Source organism: Aedes albopictus, chromosome 2 (assembly GCF_035046485.1).
Source record: "Aedes albopictus strain Foshan chromosome 2, AalbF5, whole genome shotgun sequence".
Lineage (NCBI taxonomy): Eukaryota > Metazoa > Arthropoda > Insecta > Diptera > Culicidae > Aedes > Aedes albopictus.
The window spans coordinates 285,974,060-285,998,519 of record NC_085137.1 but is presented as its reverse complement, the minus strand read 5'-3'; the positions used below and the strand labels follow the sequence as shown (position 1 = coordinate 285,998,519).

General features: G+C 36.8%; 1 protein-coding gene across 1 annotated transcript; it reads left to right on the top strand.

Moving 5' to 3' along the window:
- The first annotated feature begins 597 nt into the window (after nucleotides 1-597).
- Nucleotides 598-14,434, top strand: LOC109408232 (uncharacterized). Its single transcript, XM_019681490.3, has 4 exons — nucleotides 598-997; nucleotides 11,872-12,128; nucleotides 12,229-12,382; nucleotides 14,121-14,434. The coding sequence occupies exons 2-4, from the start codon at nucleotides 11,886-11,888 to the stop codon at nucleotides 14,219-14,221; spliced, it is 498 nt and encodes a 165-aa protein (XP_019537035.1). The 5' UTR covers nucleotides 598-997; nucleotides 11,872-11,885; the 3' UTR covers nucleotides 14,222-14,434.
- Nucleotides 14,435-24,460: the final 10,026 nt, after the last annotated feature.

The window sequence follows — 24,460 nt, the reverse complement described above, 5'->3', positions numbered from 1 at the left end:
CAGCATAGACGAGAACTGCTGTTTGAGAACTGGACTTGACTGCGAGACTGACTGCCACAGCAACTGTTGTGCGGCTTCACAGTGGTTCAGGTTTAGCTGTGTAACCTACATTATCGTTAAAAAGATGAAGATGTGGCCGAAAGCCGGAAAACATCAAGTTTTCGAAAATCCCACCAAGCACCGTAAAGTTATTTATACAATTCTTGGTGTTGCAACATATCCCGGCGTTCTTTCTAATTCCAAACCGCTTATCATGATGGGTGCGTTTTAGCAATAGATTCCTTATCAATTTATTATCACAACAGCGTTTACTCTCTGTAGGAGATAAGTAATTCCCAATCCCAACCCAACCAATGAATTTCCTCCGTGCAAAGTTTACTTCCTCCGCAAGCGATGAAGATATGTATGGGTTGAAATCCACGAGAGAACGATAGACGGACAGACTGTCCGAGACAGTAAAGGTGTCGTGCTGACCGACTGACCGGTACATTTCAGGTTTTAATGCAATCGGAAACCTCAAGCTTAAGCGGGTTTGACTCAATATGGTTTCTCTCCGCTCTTTTTCTCTCAAGTTACTTTTAAAAGTAGGTAACTGATTTCACTCTGTACGCGCTGCTGTAGATTACATTAAGACGCATACATGTGTTCTTCGAAGTTACGATTCATACATGCGATCTTTCTCTCGAGTTTCGAGCTCACCGCGCGTATTGAGGTTCACTGAGTCAGCTTACCGGATCACACAGCGATCGATCGAATCCATTCACGTATACGAGTGTAGCGCAAAATAATTAAATCAGCATCAGTTCGTCTCAAGTGGCCCTCGTAAACGGAACCGATTAGCAGCGCAAGTTGTACTCGTTGTTTTCTTAGAATCAAGTAGCACACCCTCCTCGATTGAATGCTAAGATAACCATTTCGGTCCGTTCTAATCGCGCGCGTTTGCTTCCGAGTGTCCTAATTTCCCGGTGATTAGTTTGGATTGCAGATTTCCAGACAGGTGAGCATTGGATGCCGTTCGGTGTTGGCGCAACAGCAGCACCATCAACATATACGAGGCTAACCCAGGCTGGCTCGGCTGTCGATTACGTACCACGATGATCAAAGCACTATTTTTAGAGGTGCCCATATTCGGGATTTGCTTTGATGTGTTCTTGACTGGTTTGCTCAGAATTTGTGCTGTGTTGTTGCTGAATGAACAGAGAGAAGTAGTTATGAAGGTGTATGGCGCAGACACTACACCTTTGCAGTATACTTTTTACGGAGCCCCGTGTTGCTGACAGCAAACCACAACGACCACAGCGTACATGGCATGTAACGTTACAAATCTGTGTGCATTGAGGTTGAATCGTAGTGAGAAAAAAATGTGAAAGTGTTGTTTTTTTTAATTCATGTGTTATTAAATTTATATTTACCGAATAGTGCCATCAAGTGACGTTCACCCCGTGAATATTTGAAGGCATTCGTCTTCGATCAAATTGTGGCTCAAAACTAAGGATGTAGTACTAACTTATTTTAACATAGGCTGTTAAATGGAATTCTATTCTCCCGCCTAAAATTGCTGTTAATCGTAAGTAAGAACCTAAAAAAATGAATGCTTCTACCAACTGTGATGTATCTTCGACAAGAGTGGCGTTAGTCTAAGTAATTGCTTTATCGGGTTACCTTATTTGATCGAGTATATTGCAATGCACTACATATGTCCAAGATGCGATGCGAGATTGATTTTTGTTTTTCTTGTTAATGTAATTTCGTAAACAGTTGTGATACACAGACAGACATATTTTTGCCAGAAGTTTTGTACATTTATATACCACCCTCCAATGTAGGGGTCGCAGTACCGACCACTTTTGGTGAGTACCGGTATTTCGGTACTGGAGCTTACAGTACCGGTAGTACCGGTAAAATACCGGTACTGGGATTTTTTTTTTACTAAAATGAAGAATGGTCTATTGCATTGTAGATTTCCTTATTTCCAGTTGTATTTCGGTTTTCAGGGATGTCAGAAGCTAATCATAAAATACTAAATTGAACAAAAAATATAGATAAACAAAAAAGATAGAAAGAAATGAGCTGTATGAAACTGTTTTTGGAGCTATTCTTATAGCTCAGTTTCACAGGCAGTACCTTGGTCAGTATAAAATGAAAGAGGAACAACTTTACATTACCCAAATCAGGTAGATAGTTGTGAGGTGAAGACAGAAGAAGTTTTAACTGATTTTTCCTTGATGATCCAACGGATTCTAAAAACTGAAGAAATAACAAGAACCCCTAATCTAACAAGTTTTATTCTATGTTAGTTAATCCATTTCCAAACTTCAACGTTTATTGAACCAATCATTACTAAGATATCCTGGATTTGCAGAAAGGTTGCATATATGGAATGTTTGTTTGTCAAAGTAGTTGGTTTTAAATGTTTTCGTTTATTTTCATTGCATATTGGCTATACTAATGACCGGATCTCAGTATTTCGGGAGAGATTTCACGGTACCGAAAGTACCGGTACCGAGGATCAGTCAGTACCGGTATTTCGGTACCAAGAAATGGTCGGTAATACCGGTATTTTCGGTACCGGTACTACCGGTACTACATCCCTACTCCAATGCTTATCCTTTGACAGATACGCGTTTACCGACTACCATTCGAAATCATCCCCAGTGTCACTAGTAGAGGAACAATTTTTCTTGAATTTTTATTATTCATTTATTTTATTTTCAAAACAAGCAATAAGGAAACAATTTTTCATATCAAGAATAGATTCTACGTACTTATCAGTTCTGATGAAATAAAAAAAATATGTACACATTTTTTTCCCTACATCCATGTTAGTATCGTTGGAGCTATTGCGAATCTTTTCTGAAATCCGCATACCGGCCAACAACTGGTGCGCCGACAGCCCATGCGCCGGGCTGTGCGCCATACAAAATGTAAATAAACAAGTGTCAAAATGGTTCGCGCCAAGAGCTCTATCTCTCTTAGAGTTCGGTTCCATTTTTTGTCTAAAACATTGAACGTCTTTATGTCTGGAAATAATGTACAACAAAGATATTATTGACGGTAACAACGCTTTTACTTCATTAAATCACTGATTAATAGTGATTTGGCTAGTGAAAAACTTGGCGCATAGGCAATCGGCGCGCAAATTGTGCGCTGGTGTGCGGATTTGAGTTAATCGTCGCAAAGTGCCCAACACCCTGGCGCGCAACCTAGAGGTCGAAGAGAAACTTGTCGAAATGCTAAAAATTCTCGAGAAGCTCAATACACGAAATAAACACAAATGAGAAAAATGTACCGTCAATGGGGGTGTCATTGGGCCAAAATTGCATAATCCATCCCTTTGTAGGGCGTTACAACAATATTTTAGCTCATATTCACTGTAAACGATCAATAAAATTTGAAAATTTATCCTTCGTTAAAAGTTTGATTCAATCAAAAACTATGTATTATAGCAATCAAATTGTTTATCATCATTAAAAAACATCATGCTAACCCGCTGTTTCATCTTACCCCACCCGCTTCAACTTGCCCCGGTGTACCTTATCTTTTAAATACAATCCCAACTAATATTCTCAATAGACGAAAGTATTATATCTTTCTGTGAATATTTTCACATTTGTAGGGTTCTTTTACAGATTGCATTGCTTTTATATGGCCCAAAGTCACTCCCAAAATGAAATATTTGCACTATAGATCGAATAAATAAGATTTTCATACAAAATAGCATACAAAACCAAGAAAACTCGTGATTATTTTCTAAATAACTGCTCAATACACTTTGAAAACAATAATCCATTACATGTTCGGTGTTCAGCTGTTTTCTACAGGACATTTTAAAACAACAGTTTTGTATAGTACACCCTGCAATAAAATTCACATCCTTTTCCTTAATAGGCAATCAACTAAATGTGACTTTTTTCTACACCGGATGGTCAACGCAAATTATTTTTATCACATTCTATCCACTTTTCAATTATCACTTTGATAAATGTTAGTATTTTGAGCTAAGCATATTTCAAAATTATCCCCCAGGCCCAATGTCACCCCGACTGGCGGTACACCCTAAATATTTTTGACAGCTAACCAGCAAATTTTGCTGGTTTTTGCCATGCTGAATGCATTCAACAATACAAATTGCTGAATTTCAGCAAAACTTTCTGAAACATCCCGTAATTTGCGCTGATAGGGCACCAAGTTATGCTGGATCCCAGTTGAGCTTGTTTTCGCTTTGCTGTAAGCGTTTGGTGTGTATGGGACCTTTAAAAATGTTATTCATGATTTTTTTTACTGTTTTTATTAAAAAAGAATCAAATATATCTCAGATATGTGAATTTTTTGACCGACCGTTTTGAATAACATTTAACTAGGGTATGTGTACCATCAGTAATCTCACGCTCCCATATTCATCCTATTCGAAAACAAGCGATTACGGCACCGATTGATTCCGTTCTGTTTGTTTTCATGCGTGCGTGCGTTTTCTAACAAAAAATACAAAAATAAGAAACAAAACAAACAGCGCTTCAATCCTTTGTTTTTTTGTAGGATGAAAGTGGCCCGGGAGCTATATGCTTAATAAGGGAACCAACACCCTAGTTCAATTTTTTTCCATTTATTATTATTTGTTACTTAAACAAGGTTCGATTCAGGAATAAATTATAAGAACTGACACTGAGGAAGATTACAAGTCGTAGTCGAAATACGCGTATCTGTCAAAGGATAAGCAAAATAGGGCGGAATTGAAAGGTACAAAACTGATTACACTCATACGAATAAATTATGTATATTTTCTTCATTGGAACTTGAATGTAGAATATATTTTTGGTATATAATATATCAAAAAAAGTTTCTTCTGCTTCGTAAAAATGAAAAAAAGTTCGAGTAAAAATATTTAGAAGCATCCTAGGCTACAGGCAAACTTTGAGGCTAAAAGTCAGCTTTCTACAGAACAATAGTAAAAAAATCGATGGCTAAGGGTTTTGGAAAATTGAAATTAAATGACAACGGTGTATTTTTTTCCTAAAAGTCTCAAATATCCTGAAGCATTGAAGACATCATTTCAATTTAACAAACCGTTTTCGAGTTATATTTTTTTGAAGAAGAAAAGTTTTTTCATACGCCTTTTTTCGAAATTTTGGTGTTAAGTATAAATGGTTAAATAGATACATAGAAGCTCACACAAGAATAAAATTTCATTTTAATTGGAAAAGGCCGCGTCTACGTGCTCAAAGGTAATTATCATTGAAATTTATTCAAGTAGTAAAGATTTGGAGTTGCTCAAGCTTTACATAGAAAGAGTTTCGTATACCAACTCTACCTACTACGATGAAGTCAGTCGGTCGAGCTGTTAGTGGTGTAATAAAGCTACTGGTTAGCCAGCCGCTCTTCTGCTTTGGTGCTATATCTATACGGTTTACTATGGCGAAATGCTCCATGTGGCGACCGACGACGATGGATGTGTCTATAGAGAATGGGGAGCGCGAGAGGATGCCGTACCTACCTACGTTGTTGCTGAAATAAAATATCCGAACGCGATGATCTTGAAATTTTTGTTTATGTTTATGTTTTCCGTTCTTCCCTCCCGGTGCGTCATCAGCGGTTTTTGGAAGATTTGCGAACTGATGAGCGAAGGTTTCGGTGTGTTGCGGTAGCTCAATTTATTTTACGCAGATCGGGGCTATGAATGATGTAGTGCAGCAGCTTCATTGTGTGATGTGTTTTCACCTAGGATGTATCATTATATGTTTGTTTCCGGTTCGTTGTTATTAAATGGCAAACGATTTATTTGCTCTAGATTATCGTGAAATATTCAAACAAGATAAATTTGTATTGTTCTGAGATGGGCAACTCATTGCTTCATTTACCTACAATCTACATGCGTACGAAAATAGATTAAAAAGCAAAACAATTTGCAAAATCTCTCTATTCTTGGAGTAACATCCTAACTGGAAGAAAGCCTGCTTCTCAGCTTTGTATTATTGATTAAGAGCTTTCTTCCTCCGTCTTCCTCTGTCAATTTTATACGTGTATATCGTGTGGCAGGCACGAAGATAAATTACCTAACGGAAAGTTCCTGGATCGAAAGCGAATCGAACCCGTCACCCACAACATGGACTATCTGAAAATCGGCGCGCTTATCGCATCGGCTATATGGGCCCTATTGTCCTAAGCTTTTTAAAAGTGTATTAAATATTTATTCATGCAACGTGTAACAAAACTATGTTGTTTTCGCCATGCGTTTATCCAACGAGGCAAGTTGTCAAGTTGGATAAGTAAATACAAAGAGTGCTGAAAAATGGGTTTGCAACAAATTGCGTACTAGTTATTTATGGACTTTTCACATAAACAACTATTCATTTTATAACCTTATAATGGACATAATGCAACTCAAATATGCAAATCAAAAGTAAGCAACTATTTTTCATTATACAACTCAAATGAGCTGCATAATGAATAAATGCGGAAAAGTAGGTCAATATGATATTGATGGAAAAATAAAATAGAAATTATAGATTCTTTTATGTCATATTATTATTATTATTTTTATCTGTATTAACGAGATTTTTAGCCCAAGACTAGTTCATCTCGGGACCCATGCTTTACTTCCCTTCCGAAGGAAGAACTCACGTTTTGCGAGTTTGTCGGGAGTGGGATTCGATCCCAGGTCCTCAGCGTGATAATCAAGTGTTCAAACCATCACACCAGGTCCGCTCCACATGTCATATTATTATGTTCAATGCAATTTTTGAAATCTGTAAGCCCCCTTATCCTAGACAATTGATTTCGAATTAAATTTTTGATATGATTGTTTTTCATCTATAATCAATATCGAATCTTTTAATTTCAATTTCCATCTGACTCGGGATTTCGCAACAGTAATGACGATGGTTGATGGTCATTGATAACTTTATAGCTACTTTTTATTACATGAATTTGCATTTTGTTTGGCAAATACTTTTACATTGTGTGATGCAATACAAATTGCATTGATTGACTCTTTGTGTAGTTTTAAAATCTTTTGACATCTTTGTACACTTAACATCATACTAAAATAAAGATGCTTTTGCCCCAATTTATTTTCAAACTTTAGTGGTTTATACCTTCTCATGTATTCCAATCATGCTTGGTTGCATTTTCTTGGCTTCGCTTGAACGAACATTCACTCGTTCAATGATGACAATCTTACACGAAACCATCCATCAAGTACTATTCTCCGTCTGCAACAGTTAAATGAAATCAACGTAGTGAAAATATGTGAAGCATCGTATAGTTTACAATGAACATTTGATTTCCAACGGGTATGGGATCGCAAAGTGTGTGCGAGCAAATGAACATAGTTTGTCGCACGTTGTTCTTAATCTATTTTAAACTTCACCTTCATCACGCTGCTGGCTGCTCCCACGATCGGAGTCTGTTCCTTTTCTGTGCCACTGGCTGTGTAGCTCGACTCAGTAAGTCTTGCGTTGGACGCTGCGGGCTGTTTTCTCCTGCTGGTGTGGTCTATACCTACCTACCTATCTATATCGAACGGTGTGTATAAATGTAATCATCATTCCACTCACGGCGGAAGATATATGGACCGAAGGTGGTTAGACGCAATGCACTCTGTGCTAAAATAGGTCTCACGTCTGAACTTGGACTGGTTCGAGCAAGTTTGGGTGGGAGTGCCGAACTTGAATACTCGAAATTCAAACACTTTCTGTACATAGGTACGGTAGTCGGAAATAATCAACTACGATCTGTACTCGAGTGATATGCTCGATGGTGATATTTCATGTTCATGATTTGGAAGGTCACAAATGTTCCTTCTTCCTTTATTCCGAAGATAATTTCACAAAACTCAGGTTTGTTAAAGAATGTTTTGGAAGACATTCTCAAAGTTCAATAGAGGAATACTCTGATCTATATTCTACATTTTTACTATTTTAAAAGGGCAATGACTTTCTATTTTTGTTATAGTTCTAATTCAGTGATTACACGTGTTTACCTATTTGTCTCCACAAAGACATAGGATGTGTTTTATTGTTTATTGGGGTTCGATCCCATCTATATGTTACCACGGTCTACCACCATTAACATCTAATGGCCCACCGGAAGAATCAGTTTCTATAGGATGAATTTTATTTCCGTTTGCAACTTTGGAATCTTCTGCGCACACTATTGATTTTTTTTTTGCACCGATTATAATAAATAATGATAAACAATTTATTTTAAATAGAATATTTTGTAAATAAAATCCATTGTTTTTCAAAAACTATACATTCTACAGAAATTCTTAAACTAGGTGTGGAATCTACGGATCAATATTTTCCAAATCAAATATGAATTTTGATCGACAAGCACAAGTCTAAAGAAATATTTAAAAATGTGAATAGGGTAAGTGTACCAATTATGGCTATAGTACCAATTATTCGCCATAGTTAATTTTCACCCTTTAACGATGTAAATCAACAAGAAAAAAATTGTGAACAACAGATCACGTTCACAAAAGATAGTCGCACTTATTTAAACTCCACATTTTCCTCAAATCATGGTAGAAATAAATAATTTTCCTTAAAATTTAGGCTTCCTTGTACCCTTTTTCGCCATAGTGTACCAGTTATGGCTAACCCCATAAGGAATGCATGCAAATAGTGCGAAAAGGAACCGAAGTTAAAAAATGTAACCATAACTGGTACAGGGTTCCTATCATTGGCACACGCTGTAATCAATACTAAATGTAGTTTTGGCTCCGTTTTTATATTTTTCCTGTTAAGTATGGATACTAAGCTGTCTTTTAACTTCTTGGTGACATTCGTTGGTCTTTTCGTTATTTTTGTATAAATAGTTTTCCTTAGGTACACTTACCCTAAATCTCCATTTTTCTAAGTGTAGAATTAGCATAAGTTAAAATACACAGAAATAAAAATTAAAAAAAAAATCCATTTTATTGAAAAATTGTACGTGCTACCATTGGCGGAGCCAGCATTTTCTTTTTTCTTGCTCACTCTCCTAAACATACACGAGAAAGAGAAAGATAGAAGAGGAGGCAGCTTGCCCCCTCTTTCATCTCGCTCTTTCACTTGCATGCTTGGGAGAGTGAGTAAGAAAAAAGAAAAAGCTGGTTCCGCTAATGCGTGCTACAGATATTCTAAGAATAGATAATAAACAATTAATAGAGGTTCAAAACCGATTAAATACAATCATTCATTTCGTTGGGCAGGTGCAAACTTTTAAATTATGAATAAAAAAGTCAACTGTACATGATAGTAAAACATTTAGTAATTACCCAGCTAACATGAAGTCTTATACGATGTTGAATATAATGCTAAAGTGGAGGCCATATACATACATGCTTCCATTTAACCGCGTGTAAAGTGTACGCATATCGCCTCCACTTTTGCATCCTATTCAACATTATATACGCTCGTGTGTTGACTGGGTAAAATCTAACTTTTCTTAAAAAAAACTGCACGTGTTAATTTGAGATATTGATACAGTGTATCTCAATATATTGAAAACAGTTTATTTTCTGTGAATATATGAAATTTAATTTTTGAAGTCCTATTTTTCTAACAATCAGTGTCAAAATATTTCAAATAGGCATATTGAATTTGATGAACAGATGTTAATAAAAAAAGATATATATATTTTCCAAAGAAGTTAAAAATATACTGAAACCCCTTATTTTTGTGTTACAAAAAGCCTGAAGTCAGACTCTGAATTAGCGGATAATAATTGAATTAGTGAATAATACTTAAAATTGAAAATATTGAAAATTATTTAAAAGGAAACTTTAAGGTGAGGTAGATCAATATCTATAAAAAATTGAAACCCTATTTTTCTCAAAAACTGAACGTGTTATTGGAATTCAGAGGTCTTATTCTGAAACAGTGAACCAAAATCTAGTCAATTGATATAAAATTTAAAATAGAAGATTTTAATAAAATGCTCCATTTTGTGAATAAATTTTATTTTTTCTCGAAACTTAGGCGTGGTTTAAAAGTTCTGAAATCAGGTTCTGACCCAATGGTTCAAAATCTATTAAAATCGTACTATGATTTTGATGAACAGATAAACAATTTGAAATAAAAAAAATAGAGTGTTTTTAATGAAAATGTAAAATTTTGTGAATAAAGGCCTTTTTCTAAAAAACTGAAAGTGACTAAAGTATGTATGATATGCATATTAAAAAAAGAACAACAGAATAATACACCTAGTGGTGGTAGTGCCTTTCTCTTCGAATATGTACTCATGATCTTTCCATCGACGCTGAAAAGTTTTTGAATTACAAGCTTGGATATAACTTCTTACGGTTTTTGACAAAGTTTTTTCTTCGAACTTTAGACTATATTTCATTATCATTGGTTACAAGATTTATGTAAAATTTGCCGAAAAAAATCTAGTAATTTAAACTGCTTACACTAAATCCCATTTAAAATTTCAACCACATTACCAGATCACGCCCTTCAGTCGCATCAAAGTTTTGCGCAGTATTTTTTGACGCAAAAGGAGATTGAAAAACTTTGTTCGTGGCTGATGCGGTTAAATTTTAATTGTCCCGCACAACATTGACTCATCATACTGCATATTTAAACATCAGATTTCTAATATGGTTTGATTCGATGAGATCGCTTGTTTTTGATCCCTTACGCATATCTTCGCCTGCATTGATTTTGTATGTTAGCTTTCGTAATTCCGCCGAAGCATCCGCTAGTTTTAAATGTGGTCTGAGCCTATGTTTATGCTAACTGTTACCTAAAAAGCTACGATTTGATGTACCGCATGTATGGGTATGGTTCACTTTTACATTTGACCACTTCTGGCGGGACACCCGGAACTAGTAACACTACCGGTAAAGAATGGACTGGAAAAAAGTGAGACACACAAAATAATGTAAAACTTTTGATTGCGTGCACAAAAATTGATAATTTTTCGACCAGCAATAGTCCAAAATTTCATAAAAATCGGTCAAGTGTAGGTGGATATATCGTCGACATAAGAGACTTACCATATGAGAATCTTGGGAAAACAAACATATTATCATTTTTTTACATAAGACTGTAGAGCCAAAAATACTGGGCCGATTTCAATGTTTTTTTCTGTATGTAAAAGTATTGTGTCAAAATTTCATTCAATTTGATTTAATCGTTTAAAAGTTATAGCCATATTTGTAGCACTATGTCACAATAAGCAGATGTGTATGTATAGTGAAATTCAAATTGTAGATGTATAGATGTATAGTGAAATTCAAATTGTTCTAACTTTGAAAGTATTCAACAAAAATGACTGAAATTTTCAATGAATACAGTTGAATACAACAGTTTTACATTGCCTAAGTTTTATAAAAATCGGGACAGTGTTGCCAGTTCTACAGCCAAAATAGTGCCCACTGATTTTAAAATGGTAAAAAGTGTCCAAAATTTGAAAACCCCGTTTTTTGTTTGAATTATAAAGCAAAATTACTGAAACGATTATGATTTTCACCACTTATTATGTCTTATATGCAGAACTTACAGTCAAAATTTCAGATGTTTTGATGCGCTAACAACAAAGTTATAGCCTAAACAATTTTCATAATGGATGTTCAAAACTTCACATTATATTGTGGGTTAAAATAGACATATTATTCCTAATCGTTCCTATTTTTAGGCTGGATAAAAAAAATGAAGTTTCTCAATCAATCAGCCCGCTCTCCTCCATTAGAACACTTGTTTTATTCATCTCTTAGTGAATGTTTAAATAGTTTGGATTCTAACGAGTGTCAAATGTACTCACCAAATATTATGAGTGACGAATTTTATTCAATTCTATGAATTGACGGTCTGAATCCTATTAAACTGTGAAACAGATCAAACACAATTTACCAATTTCATTCTTTTTTTTTCTCTTCATTTTCAGGATATTGAAGCGGAATGGCGGAACCATGTGTGACTACGTGTTGCCGGTGCTACTCCCTGCGAACCGGCTCGCTAATATCTGGCATCATGGGAATTGTGTTGTCGATTATCTCCATTATCGTTATTTTCACCACAAGAGTCGAGTTTAAAACGATTCTTATGGACTGGCTGCCGCAGAATGTAGTGAAAATCATATTCGTGCTGAACCTTTGCATGACCATTCTGATTTCACTGCTGATGATCCTTGGTGTGCTCAAGGTGTGTATTGCCCATTGGATTAACTAATAATTTGTTGTAAACGAAAAAAAATGTAATAATAAATATAAGTAATGAAATTATCCTTACTTCTTTTCCGCAGAAAAATCATTATCTTATGATGCCTTGGGTGATACTGGGATTCATGCTGGTAATAGGCTTACTAATCAGCGTGATATACACAGCTGTGATGTATTTCATTGATGGATTCGTACTCGGTGGCTCTCTGTGGTTAGCAATTGGTCTGATTTCAGTCGGTAAGTGATATTTTTTCTTCAGAAGTATTATATTGGAACAAGTCTAAGGTTAGTGGGTAAATTTGGCGTTAACTTGATTAATTTAATATAATAACACAAAAGTGGCAAGGGGTCATTACTTCGTGAGTGCTGTGTCAAAGGATGTTCAGATTCTGCAAAATTACTAGGCTAAAACAAAAATCATCGTCAAATTACTGCAAGGTACTTTTATAACTTTCAGAAAATAATTGTTATTTAGAAGGATGTTTCAACGTCCATGAAAGCTGTAAGCTGTTGCAATCAAAGTCTTCCAGCACTATTTGTACGATGCCCTTTACACGAAGCATTTGATTGTTCAGCTCATCCTTATAGCATTGCAATTATGCTAATGACGATGGAGTCCAACCCACAAGCGCATTAGTGGTCGTTGGGATGCATCTTCAATAATAATAATTTGTGCATGGGTATGAACTGTGGTAAATATTCACTGTTAGCCTGTTAGCTTAGCTAATATAACGTTGTGCTGCTTGACTTCCCGGCTGTGGCGTAGCTTATGCACTCTTACGTTGCTCATGGGGTAAATTACATGCTACTCGATTTCCACAAAGCCTATGAAATTCGAAACACATTCACACGGACAGTCAGGGCCGGATCTAAGGGGGGGGGGGGGCGGGCCCCGGGCCACCACATTTTAGGGGCCCCCACAAAAACCTTTTTTGGTTGCTAACATTAGCTTTATTTTTCATATTGCTCAAGTACTGTTCGAAAATAAGGAAAAACATTTTTGGTCACCTCTCAAAAGGGCCTTCACATCCGCTCGGGCCCCGGGCCCCCACAATCCTTAATCCGGGCCTGCGGACAGTTCATACTTTTTTTTATATGCCTCATCAATAATGGTGCACCAAGTGGAGTGTGTTTAATGTACCGTGACATTTGACTCGATTCCCGGATTAAGGATTGTGGCGCGAAGCAGTTCATAGCACTTTTCGCTTAATGTGTGTGTGCGGGTGTTTCACATGCTGTACAACCAAGATCCCATCGTGACAAACAAAAATCACGCTCTGTAAAAGGATATGGCTATTGATTGATGTTCTTCAGATGCGAGTTTGATGGGTAATAGTGTTACATTACAGTATGCGGCAGGAAAAAATGCGAAAGTGTTTTTCAACTTCAAACCTCATTTTCGCCCATTTGACATTAACCTATCTATGTTTCAACGTTCCATGATCTATAATAGGCTAGTTTTCTGAAAAGTTAATTAAAAAATTTCCCATTTTGGTCACTAACCTTTACAGGGCTGCGCCTGAAGATGAAGACAACCAGAATTTTCAAACCGCAGAAAATCGCACAGGTCGCTAAATTTCGCATCTGATAAAACAAATTTTTTGATTTTCTCTACAATATCATCAAGTATATGTACTTATTTCATCTGGTATGTGAAACTACATGGCTCTGGATCAGTGTGGTCTGGTTGTTCATCGAATTTGAGCTAATTTTGTTACTGTTATAGTCATTTTGTTTAATGACTATTGGGCGCGCAGTTTATTGATATCCGCTTATTAGGCCTACATTATCACATGTTAAACATCAAATGTGTTCATTTTTATTTTTCAGTGCTAGAATATAGACATTGACTGATACACTGTCATGAAAAAATAGTCATATATATCCCATATTTAGCGTGTAATAGTGCCTTGAACTTTTCGCATTTTTTCCTGCCGCACCCTGTAATTATGTGTTTTTTTTCCTCTCTTTACAGTGATTTACGCATACATGTGGGCAGTTGTGTACAGCTGTTTCATCGAACAGAAGAACGAAAACGAACGTGGACAATACTCCAAGCAGCCATATCGGCGATAAACTAGTACAAATTTGAATACTTTCTATTGAAATGTTTCGAAGTAACCATCTTTTAGGCCATCGGAAACAACTTAACGGTAGATACTAATATTGTTTTTATTTATTTTACAAGATAAACATAATTTATTCGTGTTAAGTTTAAATATTTGGATTATATAACATAGAATTTCGATATTCAACAAATATTAAATAATAATATTAGAGATTAACGTAGTAAGGAAAGCATTAATGCAACGAACCCAAAAAGAAGTCATTCCTATTTCAATTGTTTTCAATTTATTTTTTCATATATTTTAAAACAACATCCTAAGATGCGACGTTGTTGTCTGGTGGTAGAAAGGGATCCATTCAGATCTCGAAGATGTCCCCACTTATTTATCGTACCGTGACTGTACCTAATTCCGTTCACTTAAGGCGATGAACTAAGTCTAATAGCTGTAGAAAATACATGTTCTGCATTTAGTGACTGTAATTGTGCAACGCTGTTTCATTATGACTCTATACTGCTAGAAAAATATAATCAAGGTTGCAAGCACTCAACTTATTTGGAAAATTGCCGCTATTTGAAACAAGTTGCTGTTCCTTATTCCAATCAGTATGATCCTAATTCCGTTCACTTGTGTTCCTAATTCCGATCACTCCAAGTAATTATCAAGTTGACAAAATAATCATATTGGCATAGGTTTTTATGGTTATATTTATATTTTATATGTCGAAATACATTTATTTACTTGTCAAAACATGTTAGTTCTATAATAATTTGAAGTAATAACATTGGATTATTTTAATGTTGTTGCGTTTTTTGAGAGCTTTCTGGGAAAACTGCAAAATTCCACCAGAGTGTCGAATGTCGCGTCAAAGTCGGGTCAAATTTTATCGAATGTTGGGCCCACATTGTATAACTGTTGGGTCTATGTTGGGTTTGGAGACCAAAATAAAAACAGGTCAATGATAGGTTTATGTCGGGTTTGACGTCATCTATAAATCTTTAAACCGACGACACCACAATTTATGCTTGCTAGCTGGGGCAACCAATAAATCAGTAACAAATTTTGAAAACGACGTATAATCAATGCTACACCATTGATTATAGGTCGTTTTCAAAAATTGTTATTGAAATGATATGAACCAAACATCAATCGTCAGGGAGCCTTGACTGATGCTGGAGTTGGTTGTTTCGATTGTACTGCAGATTTTTCATAGTTTCCTTTGCATTTATATGGTGATTGGAATTAGGAGCAAGTACAACCTGTAGTATCCTAATTCCGGTCATGTGTTTTTTCATTTCTAGCATCAGAAGTCTTCTTCGATAAGATGATTTGATGTTAAATTTATAAAAATATGTCCTTTATTGTTCTGCTATGGTGCTTTTTTGATTGATTTTGTTAGTATTTCAATGAAAACTCATTAAATGTATAAATTGATGCAATTCACAGGTCCACAAAAGAAAAAAAGTTATATGGCGGCCGATTGGATAAATAATGGCATTTGATGTATTTTCAAAGTAATACACAAGAAACCCTTTAACTTTTTGATTATATTCTGGCGTGGACATAATTATTGAAAATTACAAAAATCAATTTGCTATAGATTTGCGACAATTTCGGCTAATACTCGATGTTTTGATTCGTGTGAACGGAATTAGGAGCTGATTGGAATTAGGTGCGGTCACGGTAACACTATTGCTGCCCTGCCTCGCTCACTTCCACCTACCTGCATGTCCTATGTTTTGGCGTATTTATAATCACCACAAATCAGACTTTTGCCGCTTTCCGTTTGAGGAGGGTATATAGCTATACAACCGTATCAAATATTCTGTCGATGATATTTATGTTCGCGAAGCAAACAAATTGGCCGGACATGTTGAAAGTCGTAGTCTTGGCTTCTACATATGGCTTGCCATATAAATATCCTGTAGTACAATGCTAAGCAGTAGAGACGAAAGTCCATCCTCCTGTCGTATTCATTGTCGGGATTCGAACAAACTGGAATGCTCACCAGATTTTTTAAACAGTTTTGTCACATTTCAATATTTGTTGTAATCGCGATTAAAAATCACCAAGTTGGGTAATGGATGTCGGGTAGTAAACAAGTTATGTTTGTAACAAAATAAAAAGTTATTCGTGTTTTCGTCTGGGCTTGCTGACTGCAGGTGTTTTTCAGGGAATTTGATGGTACAGGGAAGCTTCAGCGGGCTTAAAGAAGTTTTAGTGGAGAATGAGATGTTTCAGTAAGTTTCAGTTTATCAATACATATGTTGCGAGGAGATGAGGGTTTCGGCGTAATTTGGCATGTTGCAGGGGTAAGTTGTAGGCCATGTCGGTGTGCTTCGGAGAAAGCTTCTTGGACAGCAATAGTGAACGCGTCAGGAATGATACATTCTGCGAAATTTGGTGGAAATCTTACTTTTTACTTTTCTTCTTATGACGGAAGAAGGTTATTTAGTGCAGTTGGGCAAGAGATTGTCATATTTTCTTCTCATTTCAGAGAGCGAGCAATGGCGCTTCAGTCTAGGCTTCTGGATCAGGACATCGGGGTGAATTCCATCCCAGGAAGAGGAGATCCAATGGAGTTTCAATAATTTTCTAAACAACTTAATTCCCAACGTTTTATGCTTCACGTATATAAGGGGTCGTCCATAAATGACGTAGCATTTTTGATCAGATTTCAACAACCTCTTCCCCCTCCTAGCCTACTTTTCGTTTCCAATACTTAATACATGGTGCATAGCAGTTTCAGGGACTCCCCTCCCCCCGTCATTTATGAACGTACCCTAATCCATACAGTCAGGATTCGTTAACACGGTGCCACCCACTTTACGCCCACTGCAATTTCTCTGTTGTCTTTCAACCAATTCAGTTAATTTTTGGAAGATAACCCAAGTAACAATCAGCATGCCTTGAAGGTTTATTCATTTTTTATCCTAGCTTTATACGAGTAAGTGAAAAAGCTAGTTTTTCTATATTAGTTTTATGTGATAGTTTTTTTTACTTTGCACCATTGGCATTCCATAAAACTATCATATAACTTCTGCTATAAACATATTCAGTTAAAGACTTGCAAGTAGTCATGAATTGGTTTTATCCCTTATTATATACCATTTCAATAAAACTTGCATTTGCGGTTGTTGCCGGAGAGATTTTTTCTTGAAAACAAATGCAAAACTGTGAGGCAACCAACGAAAGATTTCGAGGTCTTAACATAGACCAAGAAATGCTGTTTTAGTTAGTTCTATCATGAGCTCAATTATGACCATCTCAGGAGGGTTAGCCCTATTGGAGAAATCATTAAAAACACAGAGTTTTCACAGAAAAACATGTCACCTAGCCGGGATAATTTATTTAAATACTGAAAAATCATTACTCAATTTTACGATTTCACAAACTAACGATTCAACACGTTTCCGTAATTTTATTTTCAGAAAAAATACTATGTTCAAACAAACTTTTTTGCGCCAATTCCACCAAGTAAATTAAATGCATTTAACTTCCAAATTATGCATAGTTTGTGTGGTGCACTTAATTTTTGTCATTATCACTGTCACATTCACCACAAATTTCCCGTGGTATGTCTGCTAATACGTATTAAATAGGATAACAAATCTGAATTCCAGATCGGCATCTTTCCAATTGATGGCTGGATATACAACCAAGCATAATTTATTCTGACGATCGAACATTGAAAAATAAACAACATTAATATTTGACAAGTCAGAAGATGGTTTTATTTAGAAGGTTGTATCGGGGACGAGGGCCCATATAGCCGAGGCGGTAAACGCGCGGGTATTCAGCATGACCATGCTGAGGGTGGCGGGTTCGATTCCCGGTCAGTCCAGGATCTTTTCGTAATGGAAATTTCCTTGACTTCCTTGGGCATAGAGTATCTTCGTGCCTGCCACACGATATACACATGCAAAATGGTCATTGGCAGAGGAAGCTCTCAGTTAAAAACTGTGGAAGTGCTCATAGAACACTGAGCTGAGAAGCAGGCTTTGTCCCAGTGAGGACGTTACGCCAAGAAGAGGAGAGGAGTGTATCGGGGATACGATAAAACTATGATCCAACCTGAAATCCTAAGCCGGTTTGCGTAGTCCTGTTGATCATAATAAGATTGCCAACTAGCCAGAACGTGGGCCATAGGAGGCATATAAGAGCTCGTGAGGAATATCAAGTCGGTATAATTGGTTTTATGGTTAGGGTTTTTGAATCGCTAATAATCTTCGATTAAATCAAAATTGTTACTTTGGAATTAACTTATAATATGCCACAACTACCTACAAAAAATTAGCTCAATCGGATGTAAGGCAACCGAAAAAATCACGGTAGGCGTATAAAGTAACACCTAGAGTGGCTTTAACTTAGAGTGGCGTCAATGTCAAAATTGGAACAGCGGTCATCTGTTGTCAAATCCATACAAATTCCTGTTCCAAACGAGCAGGAGACCTGTCAAAATGGGAACATGACGCCACTCTCCCTTCCAGTCACTCTAGTAACACCCACCGTGTATATTGTCACGCTCATCATTTATTAGAGTCCGGCGGCGGTCGTACGCCCGCAGGGCATAAAGCCGCAGTGACACTCGCAAGGCAAAACAAAAGGAAATATGTTCTCGCCCAAAACAAAAGCTCGTGGGTTTCGCGAAGTGACAGATATTTTTGAATGTATTTGTGATGAACGGCGAGAGTGGCTCAGTGAAATGAGTGTGCTTGCTGTCAAACCCCATATAATGGAATAAAATATGTTTAGTATCTGGTGAGGCTGTTATGGTTAGTAACTGTCGCGCTTATATAGAAGCCAGAGGCAGATAATCACCACATTCTGATTTTTCTTGAGAGACAAAATGGCGAATCTTGACTGTACTATACAGACTACGGAGTGGCTGACAAGATGTCACCATTCCACGGTATAATTCAATTGTATTCATTGACGCTGCACAGTAGGCTTGGCCGCTTTAATGCTTGTAATACATTTCCGATGTACTGCATGCATTAACAATGACAAGGAAAATGTTAGAACTATAGGTTCTGAAATTGTAGTAGGTTTAGAATGTGTAGACTAGACTAGACATATAGGACATATAGAGAGATGTCTGTCGCTCGCTGTGCAGTGTGCATTCAAGGAGTCCAAAAAATATAGGAAAATTTATCTGTTTAATGTTAAATGGCACTACAAAAAGCTCCATCCTCAAACTGCATTCACAAACGCATAACCAGAGACGATTGACTGCTTATCCCTTGAAAATGGTGCAAAATACACGGGACCGAAACGTCGGGCTATGCCAAACTAGCCGTATCATTTTTTAGACTGAGAAAACCTCTTATAATCTTGCTATGCAAAGATGTGCTTGTACTCTCTGGGACACCCTATATGTACAGACGGATGCATTATTGGTGACAACAGGTAAGATTTGAACTCACAGGTTTGAATAGATAATTAGGGTTTGTGTGCCATCAGTAATCTCATGCTCCCATTTTCATCCTATTCGAAAACAAGCGATTACGGCACCGATTGACTCCGTTCTTTTTGTTTTTATGGGTTAGAAGTGAGCACAAAAAATACAAAAATAAGAAACAAAACAAACAGCGCTTCAATCCTTTGTTTTTCGTGGGATGAAAATGGGAGCCACATGCTTAATAAGGGAACTAATACCTATAACTGAAGTGCATAGACAATCACGTAGAAAAACAACATGGAATAGATACGTTTAGAAGGGCAGTGGAGACTCCTTTTATGGTTTGAACACTAGCGCCAAGCCATCATTTAGATTCAAATCGACATTTATCTATTTTGTTTGATGCTGTAGATTACTTCTAAATACCAGTTAGTTATTATGCGTCATTGTTCCAAATCAAGCCTCATATCGCAGAATGCTTTATTTCGGGCACATAACTAGACCACTATTGTCTAAAAATGATCATTGATTTGGGAATAATCCTGCTCTAGCAGGATGACAAATTCGTTTTCATTATCGATTTTCATTTGGCATCGTCGTTTTGCATTACAATACATTCTGATTGAAATGTCGCCCCAAACATGCCTAAAGCCGGTACGGCAGAATTATCGAAACTGTGATTAATCAAGCTAAGAGAATGAATCGCTCGGAATAGGAATACAGTAACGAAAAAGAAATCAATACATTTAAAATCTTACTTTTGAAACTTCACATTTTTGCAAATAACTGCGTTACATTTAAAGCTTCTGATTTATTTTGCCAATGGGTTAAATAATCCAAACATTTTATAGTTTAACCCTAGTAGGATGTTGGGGTCAATATGACCCAGATACCTGAGCAGAAATGAACATCACAATATAAATTGGAGATATTTGAGCAGAGTTTGGTATTGATGTTGCATTTGTTGATTTAGCATTGAAATAACTGAATAACAGGTTTTGTTATTACATCATGTAGCTATCGAACAAACACACAATTTAATAACAAAACATGTTATTGCTTTGTTATTCAATACCTTTTGGATTACAAATATAGCACTCCAAATTTTAGGTATGCATTCATTATTGAAATAACATCACTTGATATTTTCTAGGTGTTATGCATACAAAATTATGGTATTCGTTTTTGTTATTTTGCCTCTTATGTCCACCTAACGAAGGGCATATCGAGGTATGATAGTATTCAAGATGAATACCTTGATATGATTTTCAGTTGCTATTCTTTTCTGCTCGAGTAGGCACGCTAAACGTATACTACACTGTCGTGGTGCGAAAAATCTAACATCTTATGGCTAGTTTCCACTTCGTACGTACTGTGCAAAAAGATAGGACAAGTAATGGTCAAGTAATGATTCCGCTTCAAAATTACTTGTGCAGTTCTCAGATGGCAAGTAAGGAAAAAAGTGTAACACTCGTAACGCCTCCCGTGCGAATCAAATGGAGCTGTCACTTTTCCTTGCGGAAAAATAGTCCGCGCTATTATTCCGTAAGGAAAAGTAAAGTTACTCCCCCTACTGGATCAGTTGTTAAAATTACTTGCGGAAAAAGGTGAAATTTTACTTGAGCGCTCTACTTGGCAACAAGAAACTAAGCTTTAGGAGAGTTAATATGCTTGGCAAATTAAGTACAGTTGAGTATCCTATAAGACGCCACCCCACCACCCACTGCAATTTCTGCTGTCTTGCACCCAATCGAGTCGATTTTTATATAATTGTTAGAGCATACTATAGCCTTGTCTCATAGTAAAACTATACTGGATTGTTTGGAAGACAACCTGTAAATCACAGTTTTCGTAAAGTAGGCGGCTGCATTATATAGGAGACCCGACTGTACCGTACCCCTGACCACTCATTTTCAAAATGCTGGCATTTCGTCAAATTTTATTCGATTTTCTTGAAGTCGCCCTCAATGGGGCACGTTCGGTGTAGTACTAGATTTGTAGTAATGAGCTGAATTTTTGTATGGTGAGAAGGTCAATTCTCCGTTTCTGCATAGAAATGGTGCACAAAGCGTGGGTATTATGATTCCTTGCCTAATTTGATGCTGTTTGAGCAAAACTTTGAATAACTATGTTGTTTATGTTGCAAGAAATGGAGAAAAAAACAACACTGTTGCCCAAAGTTTTGCTCAAACAGCATCAAATTAGGCAAGGAATCATAATACCCACGCTTTTTGCACCATTTCTTTGCAGAAACGGAGAATTGACCTTCTCACCATACTAAAATTCAGCTCATTACTACAAATCTAGTACTTCACCGATCTGTCCTATTGATCATAAATTGGTGCTTGTTCATATATTTAAGTGGCCATGTAATACCCGGAACCATACCGGGGATATTCCGGATTGTGCTGGGGTCAGGGGGTTGCCAAAATGGATAAAAGTGATTATTTCGTGTGCTATTATGTTTGAAATATCGATTTTCAGCGAAATTTTTGTTTCGAACAGTGAAACACAACTGCGATAACCACATTTGAAAAGTTGAACCATCCGGATCCCCGTGACAGGTTCTGCGGGACCTCATTGGGGACACTTCTAGGTTTCAAGCTAACCATGCCGTGCGACATATTAATCTTCATGGTTTCGAATGACTGTGTCAGAAACGATAGACTGAAGTTTGTATCAACTAATATGGCCACCCCGGAACATCTAGCACAGGTCCCACGGGGGTGTCGTCGGGGAAATTTCTGGTTTGCAGCCAAAACATGCCGTGCGACCTATCAATCTTCATGATTTTGAGAGAATGGGGCAGAAAAAATGATGTGGCCGTTGCGGAACACCTGGAACAGGCTCCGCGGGGTCCTCTCAATTATTCCGGATATTATATGGCCACTTGAGTATAATAAACTAGCACCAATAGATGATCGATTGATGGCGACTTAAAAAAAAGAAGTTGGATGAAAATTGACGGAATGCTAGCATTATATACTCTACAAAAATATGATTTATTTTATCAAACGTAACAACATACATATCGTATGTTATTTTTGAAACAGTTTTGCGAATCAGAACCTGATCTTTTGGCCTATACTGTAGAATCAGCAAAGGGACGCATCCTTGCGGGGAGGATTTCGCTCATATATGTTTTCCATTTCCAACTGTTTCTATGCCATAATTTGCAAGTGCTGTTGGTGATAAAATTCCCACCTGTGTGAACTCTTGCCATGAGTTTACTCGATGCTTCCCAATGGTTCTGTTATCGATCGGCCCCTAAAAGTTCGATTAATGTTGTCTAGGAAACATCCAACTCAGATGCGCTCAAAGCACATCAAATTCAAAGCGACATTGCGATGAAGAATTAATTCATTACCATAAATTTCCACTTTTTCTTTCACCAGGCTCCGTACAGCAAACCGTCATTGAGCCAGCTCCCCTCAGGTAAGACCAATTTTATGACACTTGGCTCGGGCGATTGTCGTCGGTATGAAAAGGAAGAGAAACCGAAATGGCATCGCACTGGGGAAGTTCATTTTCGGAGAAAATGTTTCCTAAACACCCTTCCTACCGAAAACGTTACGGAGGGGTGCTTTCCTTTCACGTTCATAACAAGATTTTTGGAGACCGGCGACCCTAAATTAATTCTGATAAAGTTGAAAGAGAATGCTCGGCAAACCAAAGTGGAGCACCGTGCGTCTCCACTGAAGCACGACCATACGCTTTGGAATGCTAAGCTTTCATGATGTGAAAAATTAGGTCGTTTATGGAAAATGTGATGAAATGTTTTCAACCTGTTTAGATGTTAGGTACATCAACCGAATACGCTGGAGTAATGCATGGAGGATGCATTTTTTTTTTTAATTTTTCGTAACGAATGGATAATTGAATTTCTGTCAAATAAGTAAGACAAATAAATTAAATTTATGTAAATGCTACGTGTTACTTGTATGCACTAAAGTGTGTAGGAATCTTGCACTATACTGTCGTTTTACGCATAATCGTCCCATGTTATATGAGATTCCCGTGAAACATGAGACAATGCACAGTGGGAAAAAATAGGTACAAAACGCGAATAAATTCAATATCTTTGTTCGGAGTGGATGGATGTCAATTAATTTTTGACACAAACTGCAAAAATCTATATATTTTTGAGAAAAGTTTCATCTATTCCCGACTGGCATGCAAAATTAATGACTTTTTTTACTCGTATTTGTGTAGAAACTTCCATAGTATCGGAAATTTGGCATAAGGTTGGTCTTTCTCTTATAGATTGTGTTCCACACCGAGTGAAAATGCATGTAAAAATTTCAAGAAATAGGGGATATCAGGGTTATTTGAATATATTCCAATTTTTAATGCCGTACGGTGAGCCAAACCAGCTCCATTCGACACTACGGAAGTTTTGGCACAAACAAGAATAAAATAAATAATTTATTTTGCATTCCAGAGTTTTTCCAAAAAGGTGAAAATGAGAGAGAGTGGGGTAAAATGGGCCCAATACACTGATTTCCAGCATCGTGCGGCGAATGACACCCTCCTTATCTTAAACTGTAGAGATTTTTGCAGTTTGTGTTAAAATTTCATTCGAATCCATCCACTCCGAGCAAAAATATTGAATTTATTCGCGTTTTATACCTATTTTTTCCCATTGTGCAATGGGGCGTAGAACGGAAGTATATTGGTAGATGGTTGTGCTTATGCGTAGTTATGATCATAAACTTCTTACCACATCTAGTTCATAAATATCTAGAGAACATGTTAGTTTTTAGAAAAGTCTTGAATTATATTTTTAGGGTTTATCAATGTGTTTTCTACATAGAACCCACCAGGAGTACAAATATTTTTGTCGAACCT